General features: G+C 42.6%; 1 protein-coding gene across 1 annotated transcript; it reads right to left on the reverse strand.

Annotated features, from left to right (window-relative positions):
- Window positions 1-4,825: 4,825 nt before the first annotated feature.
- Window positions 4,826-15,285, reverse strand: SMUG1 (single-strand-selective monofunctional uracil-DNA glycosylase 1). The gene is made up of 3 exons (XM_088469293.1): window positions 15,108-15,285; window positions 9,717-10,000; window positions 4,826-7,828 (listed from the first exon to the last, which is right to left on the reverse strand). The coding sequence occupies exons 2-3, from the start codon at window positions 9,978-9,980 to the stop codon at window positions 7,301-7,303; spliced, it is 792 nt and encodes a 263-aa protein (XP_088325419.1). The 5' UTR covers window positions 9,981-10,000; window positions 15,108-15,285; the 3' UTR covers window positions 4,826-7,300.
- Window positions 15,286-24,677: the final 9,392 nt, after the last annotated feature.

Raw genomic sequence — 24,677 nt, forward strand, 5'->3', positions numbered from 1 at the left:
CCTGCGCACGGACCGCAGAAAGCCATCGCAGGCTGCGCACGGACCGCAGAAAGCCATCGCAGGCTGCGCACGGACCGCAGAAAGCCATCGCAGGCTGCGCACGGACCGCAGAAAGCCATCGCAGGCTGCGCACGGACCGCAGAAAGCCATCGCAGGCTGCGCACGGACCGCAGAAAGCCATCGCAGGCTGCGCACGGACCGCAGAAAGCCATCGCAGGCTGCGCACGGACCGCAGAAAGCCATCGCAGGCTGCGCACGGACCGCAGAAAGCCATCGCAGGCTGCGCACGGACCGCAGAAAGCCATCGCAGGCTGCGCACGGACCGCAGAAAGCCATCGCAGGCTGCGCATGGACCGCAGAAAGCCATCGCAGGCTGCGCATGGACCGCAGAAAGCCATCATAGGGTGCGCACAGACCGCAGAAAGGCATCCAGGGTGCGCACAGACCACAGAAAGCCATCGCAGGCCGCGCAAGGGCTGCACCATGTGAACGAACTTAGATGGAGGATTCAAGAATGGACCCTAATGGCTCTGTCCATGTAATGGGCGTTTCTGGGCAGATGCACACAATATATACATCTCATGGGAGTGTCGTGGTCGAGGAGCCAGACCTCCATGCTTGTTTGAGGACGGAGATGGGACGCAGATGTTTATGCGGCCAGCATGGGGTGGATATAAGTGGAGATAATGATGGCGGCTGTGGATGGAAATAACAGTGCTCGGAGCGATGCATACGCATGAAGATGGCCAGACACTCGCATAGACGGATGAATACTCACATAAGCATATGGTAGTAAATCTGGCATTAGCATATGGTAGTAAATCTGATAGTAAGTCTGGCAGCTCAGAATCAGGCCTAATATACTTACTTATTGAAAACAGAAAAAGCACACACATGAGCAACGACTAGATGTATAACGGCATGTTATCTCACAGCAGAAAAGCCAAGGGAAGACATCTGTGCTGTGCCTAATACAGTACAGCTGGAAATACAGGGCCTGATTCAGCAAGGATCGCAAGTGTAAAAACGTATGCACCCGGTCGATTGTTGACTTCTGCACATGCATCACAGTGCGCGAACCAGCCACAACGATCGGGACTGCAGGCGTGCCAGTGCGTTTGAACGCCGTTGCAGGGGCATACATAAATTAGCCACAGCGTCAGCATACTCAGTATGAGCTCTAGCTGCGTACAGGAAGTTTAGCAAGTTCTGCCTTAATTGTGCGCAAGGCTCCGATGGTACCGATGTTTTTGCAGACCTGCAAGGTATTACGGATGCGAGTAAAGGGAAGTGGGAGTCTATGTTGTGCTGCGGTGGCATGGCGATTGCAGTCATTGCATAATTTCGCAGAAGAACTGCGTACGCGCTTGCTGCTACGATCGCATCAGCAATCCATGCTGAATCAGGCCCACAGTGCAGATTACTCTTATCATACACCTGAAGCCAATCACCATACAGGGAACCACGTTCTCCCTTTACCCATTTAGATTCTGAATATCAACCATGCTGTCCTATGATTGGCTGCAATAATGAAATAAGAAACACATTCTTGCAAGAAACGGTTTCCATTGCCAGGAGATGACTCCGCCCCAAAACACCTTTCATTAATGGGTTAATAAGTGGAAACCTCAGTATGCACCACTCTACCAAGTAATGGTTTTCCAACACAGCAGCTGCCCTGATTGTGAGTTTACAATAAGACAGACCTGGATAGGCAGCAACTACTATTTCTCCATATTATTAATCAGGACATGCATGTTCCTCTAGACCTGGGCTCAGCGTCACACCAAGCACAAAAATAATACAAGTTGCCACTTGGATAACGGAGAGCTGTACATCAAACCCCCTAAAGCCACGGCTAGGCCTGTGCTACCTTTTATGCACTTCATTGGCTAGTTACTGGATTTCTTTTGTATTACGGTCTTAGATGCAAGATATTGGTATACCTTTTCCAATCATTTATGGACTGTGGGCCTAATTCAGACCAGCTTGAGAGCGCTGAGCGCTCGCAAGCGGGTCGATGGTGCCCTAATGCGCATGGGCACGACGGAGGGAGCTCCGTCGTGCGCATGCGCGAGACCCGCATAGCGACAGCCAAGCTGTCGCTATGGGTCTCGCACCAAAGGGGGCGTGCTGTCGATGGTGACTGACAGCACGCCCCCTTTGGTGGGCGTGCCAGGGGCGTTGCTGCCCAGACGGAGGCGTTCCCATGGGAACGCCTTCCGTCTGGAGCCGGCCCCACTGACATCACTAGAGATGTCAGTGGGAGTGCTTTTGGCTCTGATAGAGCCAAAAGCACTCCTGGGCTTGCGGCAGCGAGACCCTACCGCAGGGTCTCGTCGCAAGCCTGATGGTCGCGATGGTCTTGACCATCTTTTTGGCCGCTCGCATAAGCTGTGGGTGGTCACCCACAGCTATGCAAGCGGCCAGGAGGCCGCTCCATTTTTAGGTAGGAGGGCCCTGATTCAGAGCGAGCGCTCTGGTCAGAGCGTCCGGCTCTGAATCAGGCCCTGTATTTGTACAGATGGTGAGGTACAATGATAGTACATTTGTAGCAAAATGTACTGTTTTGGAAGCAGAATAAGCAAAATGTGGTTGTATATCTAATGTAACACACCACATACTTATCTTATGATAGCTAGAGAGCACACAACGAATGCTATGAATTGAATTTAAAGTATGTAAACACTAGTGCACTCTTACATATCGCAGGCTCTGTCCTGAAGGGGTTTCATCACGTGGAGACTTTAGCACTATACTCAGCTTTGCATACTAAAGAGTTATAGATGTACAGTGCTACTAGGTGAGGTTAGTGAACACCAACCCCAGTCTCATGATCCAAATTGGCTATGAACAATGACATGGCATAACTGCAATCACAAATACCAGTTAGGAGTGGGTATGACTGACTATAAGAGGATTATCTTGTGTGCAAATGCTACTGGACCAAGATCTACTGCAAGATAGATGGAAGCCATGCTGCTATATAAATATATTTATTATTAAATAGAACCATTATACAATATATTGGGCAGAAAGTGAAAGGAAATATTTCAGTGGTTTACTATGGGTTACAGCATTTGTTTTTGTAATTAGCTGTGCACCAAGTTTCAGATTTGTCCCCTAGTGCATTTTATGACCTGTCTCACCAAGTCATCCTCCTTAATTATTATTATACCAGAGCGTTGCACTTGCCTCCAGCTGCCCTGTCACAGGTCCATGTGAATGTGATCAAATGAAACGCGGAGAAAAATCGATAAATGATTGCATTGCCAGTAATCAGCTCCCAGATCAGCCATGTGGCTCCGAGCATTTTATAATACATAATAGATTTGTGCTGCAACTTTTGTTTTAGGATATCATCAGTTGTGTGTCCATATCATCTCACAGGCTTATATAGTCTTCTGAATCTCTGGCATGGGGGGGTGGGAGGTCATAAATAAAAAGTAAGAAGACTGCCTTACCTATACATTTCTAATATACTGCAGACCAATCACATACCCTATAAAAAAATAAGGTGTTTGCATTTAAATGTTTATGAAAAGAAATAAAAACTAGTGTTACACTATATTAAGGAAATACAGTGCAACCCCATAGCAAGGTACACAAAGTATGACACAGATGCTATATTGTACGTTCTCTAGACTCAGGTAACTGCCTTAATTACACTATATGGCTCAGCATTCGTTTCCCCCAATTCCAGTAAAATAATAGTGGATATTGTTTTTTTACTTTTGTGTTATTTCTTTGTACAAGATTGAGAACATAACCATGGCAACAAGTACAATGATTGTTTTGATGATAGGGTTAACTAGTCTTGAAGGCTTGGCAGCTTGTAAAGGGTTAAGTCAATTCCATGTGGACCCACGGCAGATTATGAAGCAGAGAATTAAGTTAGCAGGGACTGCTGATTGCCTTTGACCAGCGCACTGCACCAAAGGCCATCCATCACTTGTACGGACAGCACTCAAGAGTGGCAGGAATAGCAGTGCAGCAGTACTTAGAGCGGACCTGCATGAGCATTACTGCTCACAAAATGCTATTAGTATCTCATGTGCATATACCGCAGACAAAACTTTTAGCCTTGTCTAGAACAAAGCAGCCCACCTGGCCCCCTCTAGAAGTGCGGGAAATTAGATTATTGCTCAGACATTGTTTGTGTTGGGGGATGTGATAATCCAATTATTTATTTAGACACTAGAGTGACATTACCTGTATGGAAGACTCACCAGTGTAGCACGTCCTGCACTAGATATGGTCAGAGCTGGAATAAGGAAATGACGCAGAATTGGGAGCTTCTCAGTCCTTAGGCTTTTTAGACCGTATGCAGCTGCTTTGGATGGCTATGCATGAAGTTCCTTCCAGGAGTAACCAGTGAATTGTTGAAGTGACCCATCATGGTACCTACCTACCTGAGGAGCTTTCTAATAAATGATGTACAGTTATTTATACTACAATGCAATACCACTGAAACACCCAAATAAAAAGGATCACAAAAAGAGAAGGGGAATATATAAAGCAATGAAGTGAATATGTTTAAGCAAATACCATCCCAGCTCCACATGAAGGGCTTTATGTACGAAGCAGTAGTTTATGTAATGCAGGGATTTACACTGACTGCAGGTGCCATTTTAAATTTTCACCTCAAACCAGCCGGTCAACAGTGACTTACAGAACCCGGTGCTACGTAACTAAGATCCGAAGTCTCTGTATCCAAGGCCTCTCAGAATGGCAAATCTGTTGTTTCAGAAACATAGTCTAAAATTACATGTTGAAAGCAATTGACGGAATGTATTTATTTTCAAGAAGATTAAAACTTGTCAAGTGTTATAAATTGAAAAGAACTCAGATAAAAAAAAAAGGGAATACAAATAATTTTCCAAGACATACTAACAGTAATTTGTATTATAAAGAGGACAGTACAACACATTTAGTTTTAAACAAATCCGTGCCTAGAGGTCCCATCTGTGACAGGTGTCTTACAGGTTCAATAAGAGTGGATATTAGAAGGGTGTTTTACTATTTAGTTTTATATTGAAGTGTGCTTATTTACACAACACAGAGACAGCCATTTTGTATCTCAGCATTCAGCTCCAGCGTCAGGAGCTGATGGACGCAGTCCCGATTCAGTCGCTATTGTCCAATGTTTTCAGGCATGCGCCGGAGTCGTAGTGCTCAGATACTGCTGCGGCTTTGTAGTGTCCTGTTAGCTGCGATTTGGGACGGTGACCGTTACAGAAAATGGGGGTGTCTGTCCCGTTTTCTAGGTGTGCCGAAGCCAGTGGCTGCATCCTCAGACGCTGTTTCACTGGCCCCGTAAGTGTAGTTGTGATCCAATGCTGCGTTATTGGATGCTGACAGCGGATCAGAGAACCTGGCAGTGGGAGTCTTTTTACACTACGCCTTTTCATACAGCCACTGTTACAAACACGCAGCGTCTACTACATTTGTGACCACCTCTGAATCAGGCCCTGAGTGACGTCTCTAGTTTCTTCCTTTGAAATGATGACCGTTTTGGACAGTGATTGTGCCATTTAGAGTAGTTACTAATATTGCAGAATATTTGGCCATACACATCAGTCCCTGCCCCAGTGGAGCTTACAATCTACGTTCCCTACCACATGCTCAGACACATACACACTAGGGTTAATTTTTGTTGCGAGCCAATTTACCTACCAGAATATTTTTGGAGTGTGGGAGGAAACCGGAGCACCCGGAGGAAACCCACGCATGCACAGGGAGAATATACAAACTCCACACAGTTAGGGCCGTAGTGGGAATCAAACCCACAACCTCATTGCTGTGAGGCAGTAATGCTAGCCATTACACCGTCTGTGTAATGGTTAGCATTATCTTATCAAACATTCTCAATAGACATAAAAACTTTGGGTCAGGACACCCGACATTACACACAGTGGTGCCATATACGTGTTTCTAACCAGAAGTTTAAATAAAACTTTCCAACTATATTTGCCATTAAAAATAGACAGGCTTAATTGCTGCTTTATACAGTTAACTTGCTACACACACACATAATAATTGATGGGTCCCTAGTTAAGCACTGGCGGTATCCATATCACTTTGCTTGCAACTATTACAGACTTCGCCCTGTTTGCAGGCAGAATGAGACTCGACAAGACGGTAATCCTTTTCTCTTTAATTAGGAGAGAATGGTTTACATAAGCAATGAAGCTAGATGGGCTACTTTATTAGTGCAATAAAGCCGTCTGCTTGTGCCCCTTGCCTCACTGCACCTTCCAGACATACATTAGGACTTGTAACAAGCCGACCGCCTCATCTTATTGCTATCCAGGCTCTTCCCTGCGCACACCAGGTTCTAAAACAGAAGATGCCAACAGCACAGCATATGGCAACAGCAGAGACCAAATCACCTGCTAGCGATGAGCAAGTCTCTCTCCCCACACAGCGGCGGTTAGTGAAGCAGCAGAGATGAGGCTGTAAAGATTTCAGGAAAAGCTACAGCTATACAATTATAAATCACCACCATTATTTCTTTACAACTATCAGGAAAGCTAACCAAAGCGATATATTAAAATAGGAATACTGAAATTAGATTCCACATTACATTATTCAAACTACATCTCAGTTATTTGGTTATATTCATTCTTTAACAAAAATGCTTCCAATCTAGTGTTACATACTTAAAATCTGACCTCTCAATTCAGATTGAAATGCGAATGGGAATTATTCTAGACTACATGCTGGCAGAAGACCTACAGTAACACGTGACCAGGCCAAAGATTGACCAGGAAACACAGATGAGACTTTTTCTGTATGAAGCACATCAATTTTAGAAATCCATACACATGCCGTTGCACACTGCGAAATAAAGAGGGCGATATATTTTGCAGTAACTAAAAAGATTCCTTCCAATCATGCTCATAAAACAACAGGTGCAATTACTGGGCCATGAGAATTGTAGCTATACTGAAGTACGGCAGTAAGACAAGAATATATAACAATATAAACAGTCCTTCTGTCCTTAATTAATTTCCGAAGCCACTTAAGAGTCCTGAGCCATGGAGGGTTTCCAAAAGGCAGTCTTCAGGTAAGACCGGAGCCGTTCCAGCTAGGTCATTAGTAAAAGCTTAAAATGTAAAACATTTTTCAACACACTTTATATACATTTACACATTACAAATACAATTTAAAATAAAAAACATAAATAACACCACATATATAAACCATTCAACTCAACTTGCAATGTGCTGGCTGAACATGGGAATCATTATAGTAGTGTATAAGGAACCACTCGGTCTAGAAATAAAAGGTGAACTTTTTATGTAGTCAATAATGTCAAGAGTCCAAGTTGTTGGAGCTGAGACCTAACCACACTGTCCCAGCCCTTGTTGGCCTGCGGGTTCCTGGGTGATGGATGCATAATGCCTTTCACTGCCACCTCCATCCCCTCTCCAGCCAAAGCCTTTCTTGCCCGTTGTTCTGAGAACCTGCCCACTCCAACAACTGTTTTAACACCAAGTGTTTTAACAACTTGGCATAAGGCTTCATCACAGATATCCAGAAGCTTGTCCCTCTGCTCTTTTGGAAGGTCCGTCGGAGTCAGGTTCTTTCCCGACTCATTCATAAATATGAGAGGACAGTGGTTGTGTACAAAGCAGTGTTGGAAAAAGGCTTCAGGTTGGCCACAGAGTGACTTGAAGAAACCCCAAAATCGGGCGCCACTCACCTCACTATGGGGACAATCAAACCCCCGTATAGGTCTCTTTGGATGTTCCAGTTCTGGCTTATAGACAGGACCCTCAATCTGAAGCCAGTCACGCACATGTTTAACTTCCCCAAAGGGAACCTGAGAGAGAAAAGTAGCACATATGTAGTTGTAGTACTGTCAATATAAGGAGTGATCCCATAACCTATGGCATAATATCCATTGGATTTTTTACTTGCATTTCTAAGCTCCCTGTAGGCTTCCCAATGCATTTACATACCGTAACAAAATATACATACATACATAATTATATATATATTTTTTTTTTTTCAGGAAAATTTGCTCTTTAAATTACAGTACACAAAACATTTACATTTTGTACCTCAGCAATGTATCATTTGTAGCATATTGTATGGTAGAAATCTAACAATCTGTAAGAGGTATTAAGGGACAAATGACGTTTACTGTGTGCGCAAATGGCACAAGTAGTGCAAGGTAAAGCCATCATTATTGTTTTGGAGAACAGGAGGCATTGGGAACAAGAACGACAATGTAATCATCGATCTTGTGGGAATTGTTGGATAAGAAATCAACACTAAGGGGCCCATTTATCAAAATGCATGTTTTCGGGGATTTACCACAAATACTAAGTATCCCCCGGATGTATTAAGGAGGGACCACAGCAGGTATCTCAATACCTGCGGTGATCCCTCCATTGCCGCTAGCAGCCGCCTAACCCGTAAGTTTCTATGGAGGATGCGATACTACCAAATGTACCAATATCCGGAATGCAAAGCATTCCACATATTGGCCCCCGGCAGCTAACGCCATCTGAACATGGCGTTAGCCGCTGTAGCCTATGGGCTACACCGCGCACTATTAGCAGACGGGGGGATCCGCCGGAACCCTCCCCGGCTATAGCGGATGTGCAAGTGCTGTCCAAGGGAATGCGCATGCACACCACCTCCTGCAGTTGCCGGCCGCAGTCCGGAGACATCGCAGGGACGGGCTCCTTTCGGAGCCCGGTGTCCCTGCATATCCCCGGATGATACATCCGGCCGAAGAGATCACTTTTTTGCAATGTGATCATGGGCATTACTGGCGTGCCCTGATCGCATTGCAAAAGCAATTAATGATAAATGGGCCCCTAAGAACTATGTGAAATCTAGGTTAGTAGGCAACGAGCAGCGCCTGAGAGTTAAAAGTAATGCAAAGACAGAAAAAATAATCTCATATGGACAGGCAGGTACAGACCAACCTATTGTCTTTGATGCGTCTTCTGTAAGGCATGAACATACACAGTTATCACATGGATTCTGCATAGATTTCATGTGCTACATGCACACTTATTGATCATGTTTACTGTGTGAAAAATATGCAGAGAACTGTGCAGGTGGGTATGGATTCTGATACCAGATGCCCACAAGATATCATTTAGAAAGAGGGAAATTCTGAGAAGACTACTCGTCACGACTTGGCTAACAGTCTGAAGCTACAGCTAGCCACATAACTCTTTTCCTAAGATGAGGTATGACGTAGTTTGGCATGATCTCAAAATGATCACACAGCTTAATAAAGGAATGGGGCAGAGAGGTGTAACCAATTATCACAGCCAGCAAGACTGTCTGACCTTTTCATATAGTGTCACTCCTCCCACTCCCAGGCAGTCTCTCCATCTGCCATTAACGGGACTTTTTTTTTTTTTTTTGGAGCCGCAGTCTGTGTGTCAGGCATGGTATTAATAGAGCGGTAGATGCAAGTGAGTAGGACAGTGTTGGCAGATCTGGTATATAGCAAGTATAATCTTAATGAAGTAAACCTTGACAGATTTATTATAGCAAAGGAATAGATGAACAAATGCTTAACAAGTGTCTGCATCAGAGATGAGTTAATGGTACAAACCTTTGAGGACATATTTAATTGAGCAATTTTATGCAGGTTAATATGGCACTGATGCAATTAAACTTGGGGAAAAAATTATCAATCCCTACCCTTGGCACAAATTAACCTTGTTCAATGAGTATCTTACCCCTGTCTGAGCCATGCCGAATGGTCCAGGGTTCATTCCTAAAAAAAGTACTTCCTTTCTTGATTGGCAGTATGTCCGCACGTACCTCTCATGTGGGTCCCAGGCATATAACAAAGGATTATACACATACTTTACTGGATCCCGGAACAGGAGATTTCCCAGTTTTAAGTTCAACTCTAATTCCACTTGTAGGAAGCCATTTGCAAGATTTTCCTCAGCAGAGCAGCTGGCAGATAACCCAGACTGGGGTGGGGAGAGAATCATTCCCTGTTTGCAGTGAGTACCTGTAAGAATTACACTGTGGTCATCCATTAGAGAATTACTGTACTGGCTTTGTAGAACTCATTTGTAAAGTAGTGTGTATAAAATATAATATAATATAAATCTCTCTCAATGTCAGCCAGCACTCCACAGCATACGCAATACTTGCCCTGGTACCATCCGAGGTATGGTAGCCTTAATTGTAGAAAAGAAAGAGCAGCACCACTCATGGGACTTTCAATAAAGAATACCAGACACAGACACAGCACAGTGTAGTTCAATGTTTAAGTCATTGAAGACTTTTATCAAGAACTAGTTCTTGATAAAAGTCTTCACTGACTGAAACATTGAACTACACTGCTGTGTCCGGTATTCTTTATTGAAAGTCCTGTAAGTGCTTGAGTGCTGCTGCATATAAAATTTTTTATATATATATATATATATATATATATATATATATATATATATATATATGCACACACACACACAATAAAACAAAAATGTGTATATATATATATATATATATATATATATATATATATATATATATAAGAAATTTTATTTGCTTTAAACCATAGATGCTTTGCAATAATCTTTATTTCAGTCATATATTTATTTTATTAAGATATTAGGGCATTCTGAATACACACTGAAATGCAATAGTCTATATTGCCATCTGTAAATTATACCACATCACTCAACAAAATTTTAGATACACACAAAAAGTTTGTAGTAAACAAATATTTTGTTTTTTTAATCAGATTTACAGTGACAGCAGAAATATTTATTTTTATTCTACTAGAAAGCCTGGACAATCATGGTCATGCTTCAGTGTCACCAGAGTGAAGTAGGAGAACCATGAAACCAACTAGGTACTGGTTGTCATGATTTTGCCAGAAGAATTTAAAACAGCAATAATATTAAATGCCTGGTTTTGCATTTAATATGATTGTGGTTTTAAATCCTGCGGGCAAAAACTGCTATTGATTGCAGCTAGTCAAAGTTGCTGTTTAAAAAAAAACCCCAAAAAAACATACCCTTTTAAATCTATCTGATCCTTATCGGACAATGACCACAATTGGTCTATATGTGCTGTCGTCTTCTGACTGCAATAATAGGCCCCAGTGAAGCTGCAAATATTGGGTTCCAGACTATAGATGCACAGTAATTAGCCAGACAATGTCTAGATAGACACCAGATGTTAGACAAGGATAAAAGTTTGACACACACTAAAGTCAGACCGGTACAAAAGGTCGACATGAAAATGATCGACACAAAAATGGTCGACACCTTTTTTTTTTTTTTATGATTAGAGTTAGGTTTAGGCACTTACCGAGATGGTTAGGGTTAGGCACCAGGAGGGAGAGTTATGCACCATGGGGAGGGTTAGGGCTAGGGTGAAGATTAGGGCTAAAATACAAAAACAAAAATTGTCGACATTTTTTTTTTCTTTTTTTAAGATTAGGGTTAGGTTTAGGCACTTACTGGATGGTTAGTTAGGCACCAGGAGGGAGGGTTAGGCACCAAGGGGAGGGTTAGGCTGAAGATTAGGGCTGTCAACCTTTTTACATGTCTAACTTGAGTGTGTCTAACTTTTGTCTGTGTCGAACTTTTATCCTTGTCTAACTATTAACTGTCTAACATCTGGTGTCTATCTAGACATTGTCTAACTAATTACTGTCTATCTCTTATACCACACCCGCAAATATTACGGGCAAATTGGTCACTGATGCTGTTGAGTGCCCAAATTAGTCATTGGATGGCCATCTTTACAGATATAAAGCAGATTTAATAATAATGAAGGAAAACTGACCAATAAATCCCAATATATAAAAACAAATGTCCTGACTCACGAACGCCCAGCCCAAACTCCTGGACCTAGAAACATGAAATTCGGGGACTATGGACCTCATTCAGAGTCGGTCGAAGCGGGCGCACGGTCGTACGGGAAAAGGGGCCAGATATTCAAATGATTCCCTCGCAAGTTGCGTCCCTAAGTTCGGATCGGTAGCTGGCCGACCAAGGGGAGGAAGCGGTCGGAATTCCAAAAAATACGCCCCCTTCTCGTATGCATTGCACGTCATCTCCGGGCATATAAGGATTAATCGAGACCATCGAAACTGGTCGTAGAGCTTACGGTTGACCATACCCTCTCTTAAGCTCTACGATCATGTCAGTGTAAAAACCTCCCATGTCACATGTGCCATGACGCTACTTTGTTAATTATGCACTCCCATAAACCGTATGCACTTTCATAAAACGCCGTTCGCATAATTAGGCACGCCTGCGTTCGGATCTCCACTCCCTCATTTTCAAGCACCTTCCCCTGTTACCACCCACAAACGCCTCATCCTGTCACTCAAACTACCGACCTGGCTGTGTTCAAGGAGTGAGAAATTTCTGATAATAGCGGCTAGTTTGCGCACGCGCATTGCGAACTTTACGCATGCGTAGTACAGCAAACATCGGCTCTGAATGAGGTCCTATATTCCTTCTGTGAAATAAGCGGCCACTAAGCAGGGATATTTCAAAATTTGACTCCTAAGGGGCTGGGGGTAAAATATTTCCTCTCAACCGAGGTGATTGGGTGACAAAGCAACATATCCCAAGTGCTTTGGGACTTTAAGCTCATGCTCTGGGATGCAGGTCAGCGCAGTCCAATATCCACATAGGGGAGCCACACCAACTGCCAGTGATGTTTGGCCTGCATTTGGGGTGACAGTTGGTGTGGCTCCCCTATTTGAATACTGGACTGCACTGCAGCCACCACTGCTGAGGACTAACACTTTGGCTAGGTTGTTTCTTTTTAGAAAATTCACTTGATTTGTATATTGAAAGCTTACCTGAATTTGTATTGGCATACGGTACTTCACTTAATTTGCGATTTGGTTTTCCAACATGGCAATTTAATGTTTGAAGGTTAATGTGCGATGGTGCCTCACACAATTGTCCCCATCACAGGAGATGGAGCCTACCTGTTCCGGTCCCTCTCCTATCTTATGTATGGCACTCAGCTAATGGCTACCCGGGTGAAACTGAGCACATCAGTTACTAAGCCAATAAAACCAGGAATAGCAGCTCAGCCGTTTGTCAGTGATAGTATAAAATTGTTCTTGTTGCATGTAAACTTTCTTCTAGCAGGATGGACTAATGAATATACAGTGGCACAATGCACTGCTGCCTTGCAGGCTTATAAGAATATAATGAGATGGTAAGATCTGGGGCTAATGTACCGGAGTAAACTTCTATGTAGTGAGTTTGGAATATGCTCATGCAATATAAAATAAGGATAATTTTATAATTATTAATACATGTGCCAATCGAATACATTGTGTAAACAGCTTTTATTATTGTAAAGTACAAATTCACTGTTCAAAATTTTTTGGGGGAGATGTAGCAAACATTGTAGAGAGATTAGGGCCGTATTCAATTGCTGGTGAAAAGCCGTGCTCGACGAAAAGTTTTCGCGTATGACGTCATTTAGCTGTCAGAAACTTCCACCGTATTCAATTGCAAAGATTTTTCTCCGGTGCGAAAAGTCTTATTTTTGCCAAAAAAACCTGCTAAATGCTATTCTTCACCACTTGTGCAAAGACGCTAAATAGCACCAATTGAGAGCATTTAATCACCCCAAATACCTTCAGCAGGGTTATTCAGGGGTATCCATAGTGATCCCCCATGTCAGTGCATCTTTTGGGGGGTGTCAGGATGATTTCCCCAAATCTGACAGGACTTTTCGCTGATTTCAGTGTCGCTGGGATTCGTTCTCACGTCCTTAGCAATTGAATAGGGCAAAATACTTTTCGGGAGGCAAAACAAGCGATAACGGAGAAGTCTCCGGTATGCGAAAAGTCCAGAACTTTTCGCCAGCAATTGAATACGACCCTAAGTGGTGAGACTCAAAATACCAAACAATTAGCTTCTAATGCTGCCCATCCACTAGCAGATTAAACCTAGCGATTGAGCGATAACGACCATCCTGCCCGCAAATCGGGCAGTTGCAAATGAAAAATGATCAGTGATGCGCGTGCACACTGGTCGTTTTCAGCATCGCGCGTCGTCATGTTTTGCCCATTAATTCGTCGTTATCGTGTAATCGTTGATGCATCGGACCACGTTTTTAAAGCCAGAACGACCGGATGCGCCATAGCCACTCCCAGTTCTCCATTTTAAATCATTCCTCAGCGTGGTGCAGAGCAGTACAGACGCAGCAGCAGGGACAGAGCAGAAAAACTTCAAATAAAGGTAAGTATAGTTAAAAAAGAAAGGGCTGCCCACCAATGACCCCCCACTATACACCAACATCCCACACTGTCCACCAATGATTGATAGGAACCTGCAACTGCAGAGATTATATATACACATACACACACACTGTATAAGTGAAAATCGTTGGTCGATCATTTTGAGCAATCGTTGGCAAATCGTTAATGCACAATAACGATTATCGATGAACTATTTGTGAAGATCTTTTGCTCTTTCAGGGACAAACTCGGTCCTCAGGACCCCTACACAGTTCATGTTTTGCAGGTGCAGTCATTACTCAATGACACATTTTAAAAGGTCCACAGGTGGAGCTAATTATTTCACTTGATTCGGTGTGGAGACATGGAAAACATGCACTGTTTGGGGTCCTGAGGACCAAGTTTGAGAACCTGTGTGCTAGTGGATGGGCAGCTTATAACTGACATATAGGCTGTGATTGAAAAATGACAGAAGCGGATTGGTTGGCACTTTCACTCTCTCCAAGGTTTGCTACATCTCCCCGTTATCTAAATTGTGTGGGTTAAATCTGTTTTTGTTATTCGACAGCATTAAGTTCAGTCATCTGTGTTTTACTACGAAACCAATGTTTAATGGGGAGTTCTAGTAAATCCAAACCACATCACACTATACAGCAGGGTTCTAGTCATAACCATACAAGCAGTCTAGCAGCACTCCCGCAATGCACTGCACATAGATATCCCGTGCTAATAAGGAAAGCCAGACACATTGCACTTCATGCAAGTCTAATTATACGCAACACCCAGAGGTCTGTACCCCATAGCCTCAAAACATCAGTGTGTAAGCAGTGGCCATCACTACCCGGGCTAGCATGGATATACAGTCTTTCCTTCATGGCATATTTACCTTGAGGTGCTCTGCTTTTCCGAATATCCAGTGTCTCAGAATACAAGGGGCGGCATTATGGGAGATGTAGTTCATAGCAATTGTTCTCTGGTGCACAGTGATAGGATAGCGGACATGCGTTCTTCTCTTTCCTGCCAGATGCCAGATACAAGGGTTTTAATAAAAACTGGTCTTCGGAAACATGGATGCCCATCGGCACACTCAGACCGGATATTACGTAAGAGCATGTACACAGCACGCTGATGGGCGGTGCTCTAGTGACTGAGTGACTACTAATGGTAGCGCTTAATTCACCTTCATGCTAAGGACCTGGAAGTGACGTGAGTCAGGGTCCTCTCCTTGAAGGGCATCTAGACACTACCGACTTCTAACTGCATCATCGTCGCCGCGTCAGAGTCACTCCGCGGCTGCTGCTGACGTGTAATGGGCGGTGCTGTCGTATTTCATCCTGCGCATGCGCACTGTGTGACTGGAATACTGTGATGATTTAGAGGCGCAAAATGAGCTGAGAACCAATATATATGGAATTATATATATTTTTGTATCTAGGTTATGAAGTTAGTATATATTTATATACACACACATTTATAAACTCATTTACCATAACAATAGGACTGTTAGTTGACTAGACCAACAATCACCATTGTCTTTAGAAGTGCTAACTTATGGCAGCAGTGTTATACTATAGACGATGAAGTACAGTTGCAGGTTCTCAGAGAAATCATAATTCTATTAAAAGGTGACAGATAGTTGTGTTAAAATGAAGTGGGTAGTTGAGCATACGGAAACTGAATGATATCTGCTAATAGCGAAGAATATTGTCTACCATGGCCTGCTATTTGGTTTTAAGTCAGTTTATATTTTGTCAAAACCCATCAGCTTCCAAACAGGATATGGCAGAAGTGGTAAGCTGGCCATACACCTACACGACCAGCATAAGATCAGATTCATCATACGATTTCCCTACCACTCCCCGGAGCTCCCTGGCCGACCCGGCAGCATGTTTGTTGTTTTTCTTAGCACACGATCTGTCGTAAGATCGATCCTGTGTCTGACCGCCTCATAAGGGAAACAGTCATTGAAATGACTTGAATTGCTGCACAATGGATCGCATGAATATAATAAACTGCACGATCTGCACAAGATACGATGGACAAGATGTGCTGCACATCTGATCATACGATCCGATTATAGGAGCTGCGGGAACGCGCATCGGATCTTATCTTACTACAATAATGAACGATTATCGCAAGATTCATCGAAAATCGGGCAATCGGCCCGAAATCGTGCAGGTGTATGGCCAGCAGTAGACGTGTTGCAAAGTTTGTGAGGCATGCAGTTAGTTGTTCCATCCTTTTAATAATTAGATTGCAGAAAGCAGATCCATGACTCTTTCACCCACAGAACAAGCAAAAAAGGAAAAAAAAAACGATAAATTGTTTACCCAGAAACCATCCATCATGCTAGAAGTTGAACTACACACTCAGATCCGACATTGTTGTTGAATATAAACAGACACTTTTTTTTTTTTTTTAAAGTACAGTCAGCTAGATGTGATAGTTACCCATCCTTATAAATACATATACAGTTTGATTAAAGATCAGCTGTTAAACCAGCTATGGCCACAGACAGAGAGTCTCTATTCATGAGCTGGTGGGATACCTGAGGACTGGAGTCGAGAAACACTGTTCTAGACAACCAACATGTTAGCTGTCTTATATACATTAGGTGTAGCTGCAAGATATTCTATAGGGAACTTTCCTACCCATGCTATTAGCAATCCACTATGATCACCAAACCTCAGCATGCTTTGTTTACCAGATGAATGTTACTTGTTCCTGTGATGCTGTATATGATATTTTGCGGATGGTGAACAGTGGATTCATTTTGGAAAATGTGAAATGGGGGGAAGGTAAGAAAATATTGTTTTATAAAGAAGGGAATATATATTGAGCGGCATGGTGGAAATGGTTGATGATGTGAAATGATGGAGAAGAAACAGAGTGGGTGGATAATTCATAGAAACTTATTTACACCCATCATCTGCACTCAGTGGAGCAAATGTCTTGGGCTGAGGAATATGCACGAGCATGCAGCCTATCATGGAACCAGTGACTCTCTAAGGAGGTGATGATGTTTCAAATTGATAGTGACACTCAAAACTGGTACATCATGAGCGCTAATGATGTCAAAGTAAAGTTACTGCATGTAACGTGAAGATTCTTCCATTATTAGGATGGGCTTATGATGCTGTATTTTTCACCCACCTGTTCCACATCATGTCATTGATATTATTAGGTTTGAACGAAGTAGCTATTGCAATTAGCTCTTCAGAGTGGATAGGTCATAATTGCCCCCACTGCAAATGACATAGCAGTGGGGGCTGGGTGTATGCAGGGGATGTTCTGTCTAGACCACCAAAGTTCTAAATTCTTCATACAAAGTTAAGTTGGATAAACATTACTACTATAGTGTAACCAAAGATTAGGAGATAGGAGTTATCCTTTCATAATAGTCCTTGATGTCTGTTTGGCATAGACAGTAGAAAAGTCCGCAAAGATGTTTTTAAAATATTGTAATATATTATTTTCCACATGCCTTTTACTACCTCTTGCTTTTTACCGTAAGTGAATATATCTGAGAGGAGGCGGGGTCGGTGGGGAATATATACGTCTATATATATATATATATAATAAAATGTTCTGAGTCACTGACTCCTCAACGCCCAGCCCAAACCCCTGGACCTAGAAACTTGAAAATCAGGGAGTATAAGCCTTCCATGATGTAGACACCCACTAAGCAGAGATTTTTTTAAATTCGACCCCTAAGGGGGTGAAAAGGGCTAAAATATTTTCTCCCCCTGTGCAGTGTCCTGTGTGACTCATCGTGGCTGCAGCACAGTTAAATATTCAGTTCGGGGAACCACACCTACTGTCACCCCAACTGCTGCAAAACATCACTGGCAGTTGGTGTGGCTCCCCTATTTGAATATTGGACTGTGCTACAGCCCCACCTCTGGAGCCGCTACAAGCCGTATGATCCTGACGTGGCTTATAAGGCATACAGCACTGCAAAGGGGTAAAATGTGTGTTCACAGATTCCTCAATAGCTCTTAGGCCAGAGATGAGGGAGGATAATGTGTGAGGACAGGTGAGGGAGGAAAATAAGTTATAACAGCAGTAAGAGGGGAATGTGTTCTATAGAGGTGAGGAAGGGGAATGTGTTACTACACAGATGAGGGAGGGGTATGTCAAATGTGTTACTGTAGGGTGAGGGAAGGGAATGTGTTACAATATGGGCGTGGGAGGGGAATATGTTGGCTACAGTGGTAAGCGTTTGGAATGTGTTACTAGAGAGGTTTGGGAGAGGAATAAGTTATTACAGGTGGGAGGAAGGGATTGTATTTCTGCACAGGTGAGGGAGTGGTATGTCGAACGTGTTACAACACAGGCGAGGGAGAGAAATGTGTTACTACAGAGGTGAGGGAGTGGAATGTGTTACTAGTGCAGTGAGGGAGGGATGCATTTCTATAGAGGTGAAGGATTAAAGTGTTACTGGAGTGGTGAAATGGAAACAGTAAATATCTAAGGTCTACCCGGGTGAAGTATATATATTTTAGCTGAAGTACCCGGGTAGACAATAGATATTTACTGTTTCCATTCCATCTCACCACTCGAGTAACACATTAATCCTTCACCTCTATAGAAATGCATCACCCTCCCTCACTGCTATAGTAACACATTCCCTCCCTTGCCTGGGTTAAATATTCAAGTTATTAAGTTTTCTGATGTGATGTTGTCCAAAGGCCCGGAACAGGCTGCCTGGGTCAAAGTTCTTCCCAGCGCACTCCGCCGTGAGGTCCGATCGGGACCCCAATCATTCCATTAGGCATCCCAGATCAATTGCCACCCCTCTGTGAGGTTTTCATTCAAATCTATCCAGTGGAAGGCCCAGAAAAGGCTCCCCGGGTCAAAGTTTTGTCCAGAATACACCAACGTGAGGTCCGACCGGGACCTCAATCCCCTAGTATGTCTTCTGGGATCCAATGTTACTACTCTGTGAAGTTTTCGTCCAAATACATCCAGTGGAAGGTACAGAACAGGCTCCCCGGGTCAAAGTTCTGGCCAGCGTACACCAATGGGAGGCCCCACCGCAACTCTAACCCCCATATAACCTGGCCAGGATCCAACTGGACCACTTCACGTTAGTTTCATCAAAATCTGTGCAGGGGTGTCCAAATGCATAACCAGACAGACAGACAAACAAAAAGACCAATGAATTTTAAATATAAGATATACAGTACTGTGCAAAAGTTTTATGCAGGTGTGAAAAAAATGCTGCAAAGTAAGAATGCTTTCAAAAATAGTGTTAATAGTTTATTTTTATCAATTAACATAATGCAAAATTAATGAACAGAAGAGAAATCTAAATCAAATCAATATTTGGTGTGACCACCCTTTGCCTTCTAAACAGCATCAGTTCTTCTAGGTACACTTGCACAAAGTCAGGGATTTTGTAGGATTATAGTCAGGTGTAAGATTAACCAATCATCCCAAACAGGCGATAATGATCATTATTTTCACATGTAGGTTGAAACACAGTCATTAACTGAAACAGAAACCGCTGTGTAGGAGGCTTAAAACTAGATGGATTTGGACGACACCACATAAAAAAACGTAATAATACCTCTTTTCCACCAAAAACCCAGGTCCGACCTGGGTTTTTGGACATGGTGCCAACACAGGTCAGACCCCATTTACACTGCACCTTCGATCTGGGTTACTCCCAGTACAGCCCTGTTTACACTGAACCCAGGTCTGTCCTGCTAAACCTGTGAGGTCATAAAAAGGGGGAGGTGACTGCTCCACAACCACCAATCAGCTCATTTTAGACATGACCCAGGTCGGATAACCCGAGCCGCACCATTTTCACTGCACCATTACCCGGGTCCATCCTGGGTCCACCCCTGGTAGTTACCTGGGTTGGATTGCTGGGTCACTTTTCCGGGTTATTTTTCAGGGACCCATTTACACTGAGCTGCAACCTGGGTAGACCCATCAAAAACCCAGGTTTTTGCTCTGGTTTAAAAGGGGTATAACTTGAAGATTTAAACCCTGGCAACGCCGGGTACTTCTGCTAGTGAATGTATGTATCTGTGTATATATATATATATATATATATATATATATATATATATATATATATATATATTTCATTATTAATATTATGGATCAGCATCGCCTTACAAAGTACCTAAACAGAATGAACAAGGTAAGAAATAAGTGACTTATAGTACAAAACATTGCAGGACAAGGACCCTGTTTGAAGTTTTGTACAGTTTCATATACTTACATACAGAAACACATCTTGGCGATCAGCATATTTTGTAATTAATATATGAAGTTTAATATATACAAATTCTTATGTGTGTGTGTTTATGTATGTGTGTATAATTATATGTATATATATTCCATGTGATAAATGATTTTGATTTGCATGTTTTGCATATAAAACGACTTACAGCACTGAGGTCATGCTTTAATTTCCTGGCCATGGACCATTCTACATATCTGTGCAGAGTTTGTATGTTCTCTTCTTGTTTGTGTAGGTTTCCTCCCAAACCAAAAACATCTTGCTAGGTTATTTGCATTCTGACAGAATTGAGCTGTGTAAATCGGTGGTGCTATACAGTAAGTAATAATAATATTCCCTTTTAGTGTTATAGTTGCATTTATTCTTAGTTGGCTCTTGGAGCTTCTGCACCAGCTCATTCTCTTGCTGCATATAACATGATGCGATAGCAGGGTTAGAAGACATGCCTGTGTGTGACCCAGCCTTTGTCAGATCTCCTGGCCTAGGACACATCACAGACAGGCTTATAGAGAGGAGGCTGATAGCCACTTCATTGCTGTCAAATCAGCAGATAAGCTGTAAAGTGTTAACAGAACTCATATGTCTTGATTTCTACATCACTATTTAACCCATACCTAACTACAGTAATAGCCAAAATTGAGGATTTGCTGCTAAATTGTTTGTTTTTTATTTGTCCAGTAGAAAATATTTGTCTAGCCATCATAATAGAAATACTATCATACACAATTATGCTATTCAAGCTTTTATCGTGTACATGTAATGTGTCATTTCTGTTTTCCACCGTACTACAAATGCGCCCAGCTCCTCTCAATGAAGGTGCTACATGTTGTGCCCCTACAGTGGATACAATTTTCAGATGTAAAATGGATGTACTTTGCATATAATTAGTTGGATTTGGGAAAACACAGCTACACATGCCTCTTTCTGAATAAATATATCCACACACTATGTAGTAAATTCAATTAGCCGCAATGAACTTGCGGGTGCGAGTCATCGTGGCAGTGACCGCACTTTATGGCAGCCAGGATTCGCTTAAAAGTGCTGGTAGACCCATATAGGGCTCAGAGCAAAATTAAGTGAATTCGGGCTCAGAGCGGGGTGCGAGGTGCCGGTCCATTGACGGCGTTTTAAAGCAGTTGCAACGGCAACTCAGAACATTTGCATTTAATTGGATTGACCCCTATATATCATCAACAAACAATATACACTTAATTAATTAGTCTAACTTTCACATGACTGATCAGAGCTAAAATATCTAGGGTAGGGGTGGCCAGACTTTTGGACTTGGAGATATACTTATAAAGCTAAAAGCCTTTGAGATCTACCAAGTATCCAAAAAAGGGGGTGTGATATGTAAAAAGGGGGCGTGGTGTGCACAAGGGGGCGTGACCTTGCAGTAAAGGTGCGTGGGGTCTGGCCTGCTGAAATCACACATTTGCCCCCACATTGAAAAAATGAAACACATTGGCCCCCACAAAAAAAGAAAAAACACTCACACACATTGTCCCCTATGCAAAAAAACCAAATCACAATATCCCCATCAGAGTATTTTCTATTCTCTGCTCCCTCCCCTACAGGAGCTACTTTACCTGTTTTCCTCCTGCAGTGCAGTCTCACGCCTGTTGCTGCGGGTCTCCAGAAGGCTGCAGAATTGTCGGCAGTAAGTGGCGCTGGCTGGGGAAAGATGGCACCCTGCCCCTGGCCTCAGCCAATAAGAATCAGCCTGATTCTTATTGGCTATTGCTGTCACAGTGATAGCCACCAGAGACAGCTGTGGCTTCAGCAAGACGTGGCTTCAGTTCGGAGCAGCAGCCAATAAGACTCACACTGATTCTTAATGGCTCATGGTGATACACCTGACACAGCAGCCAGTGAGAATATGCCTGAATCTTAAGGCTTCTGCTGGCTGCTCTCAGACGTCCACTGCGTTCGACAGGTCTCGTGTCCGCGGTCGACCGCAATCAAATTTTGGCCACCCTGATCTAGGGTATATTAAGATTCTTTAAAGTTTATGGGGAGTTGATTTATAAAAGTTTGGAGAGAGATAAAGTGAAGAGGGATAAAGTACCAACCAATCAGCTTCTGTAATTTTTCAACACAGTCTCTAAAATGACAGGAACTGATTGGTTGGTCCTTTATCTCGCCAAGATTTGATACATCTCCCCATGAGTTTAAGTTAAACATAAATGGTAAATATTTCTTACCTATGTATTGATGAGCTTCAACCACTCTCATAGGCAGGATGTTGTCATAGAACAACACTCTGCCTGAGACAGATGTTCTCTAGATTATATTTTTATATTTCAATTGTGATTAACCAGCACCTGTACTTAATTTTCTTTTTATAGGTTAATAATCAGATGTGATTCTGAATGTGATAATGATATTCTGTTAATGGTGGGATGTCAATTGAAATTGGTAAGTTTGAAAACTTTGTGATAATGGTAGAAAGTAAGAAAATACTAGTTTACATATTATATTGTGCTCTAGGTGTTTCCATAACCACATTAGAGTTTTTTTTCTATCGGTTGCTGAGTTTGCGGTCTTGTTACAGGTGTATGAAATAAGCTTTTTGGTCAATTTCTATAGAGGATTACATGGTTATGCACTTTTTTTTTTCATATAAACAATACAATAAAATGCAACTGGACAGGTGGTTCTGAGTTGCTTTTTATGTCTGCATTCTTTGCATATTATATATGATATCTGAGTATGCTTTGATAGTGATACATTAAATAATATTAACTCACAGGACTAAAACTCTGTAAATAATAATTTCTGGCAGTACTATTTTTCTATTGATAAACTGTCACTGAACTGTCTGCTATGTGTGGCAGCCAAGCTGCAGTATTCCTAGATGTAATGCTACAGATGTGAAACTTTGTGGCATGATATTCCTAGTGGTAACGTTTTGGGTTGCGCAGCGTGTATCTTGAGGTTTAGCGTTACATAACAAGGTGACATAATATAGTGAGGGGAAACGCTTCTAGCCAAGAAAAATCCTAGCTGTGTAATCCTGCGTGTGATATTTTAGGACGGTGTGCAGGTTACACTACAGTCTTAGAATGCAATTGGTTGCAATCCAGCAGGACAAAGGAAGGGTTAACCCCTCCCCCTTCTCAGTATATTTACAGCTGCAGTGGAAGAGGAGACCCTGCATTGTGCATAGAGCGCCATCTAATGACTAGCAGCACAGAGCTGTTAAATGCTTGCTGGCAATAGCAGGCCTTGTGGATTTCTCTGCGGCTGAATACAGGCACACTTCTGCCTGACAATGGCTTGCAAAAGAATACATTTGAATTGGGAGGTAGCTTTCTCTTGAATAACCATGCAAGCTTCTAAAACAAATATCTCTTTTACTCCCCTCTGAGTGCATTTATTTGTGTTGAACAGTTTAGAGAGAGAGGTACTTTGTGTCTGTTGTGTCTACTTGCAGTTGTGACTGCGAGATGCTTTTGGCAGGTTTGTTTATGCAGGTGTAGGAGGCTTGTACTGCTGCTGTCCAACTCGCACTCCCAACTTTCTGTCAAGTGTGAAATCTGCCTATCTCCTTCTGCTTCTGATTTCAGCTGGTAATTCGGACACTTGCCCCCACTTTCTGTCCCGCCTCAGGCATTAAGTACCATGTGATGGCAATCAGCGACAGAGCATGGCCCAGCGCCAATGCAGAATGAAATCTGATGGATCGGGGAGATGAGAGAGCCTGAAAGAGGTTGTGTTTTGTATGTCCGTCTCTGCATTCACAAAAAGATGGTCTCTTCTCACCTTCACCACCAAACACATTCTAAATACAAGTAGTAAAATGGAAAAAATGCATCTGCAGAACAAGGAGGTGAGAAACCTAAGTGATTCAAAAAATCCAACAGCTAGGGAATCGCTGAAACACAGGGACAAGTGTCAAGGTTGTAATTTTATGTATGTAGATCATTTTTAGATATGCAAATGAGTTTGCTGTGTGTCTCCTTCAGATACACACCTACTCCTTGCTAGTTAGCAGTAGGTCAGACAGGATTAAGCAATTAATCATCATTACTGGAGAGTAATCTGGTCTTAAAAATCATGTATTTAACCTTAAAGAAGTTTTACTGCACAGTGTCCATGGCTAGCTTTGGGTTTGGTGTTGTGGTTGATCATGGCCTCCCTAAGCAGCAATGTTCATAGGGTTCTATGTACTAAAGCTTGATGAGAGATAAAAGT

Source organism: Taudactylus pleione, unplaced genomic scaffold (assembly GCF_031769625.1).
Source record: "Taudactylus pleione unplaced genomic scaffold, aTauple2 ptg000089l, whole genome shotgun sequence".
Taxonomy (NCBI): Eukaryota; Metazoa; Chordata; class Amphibia; order Anura; family Myobatrachidae; genus Taudactylus; species Taudactylus pleione.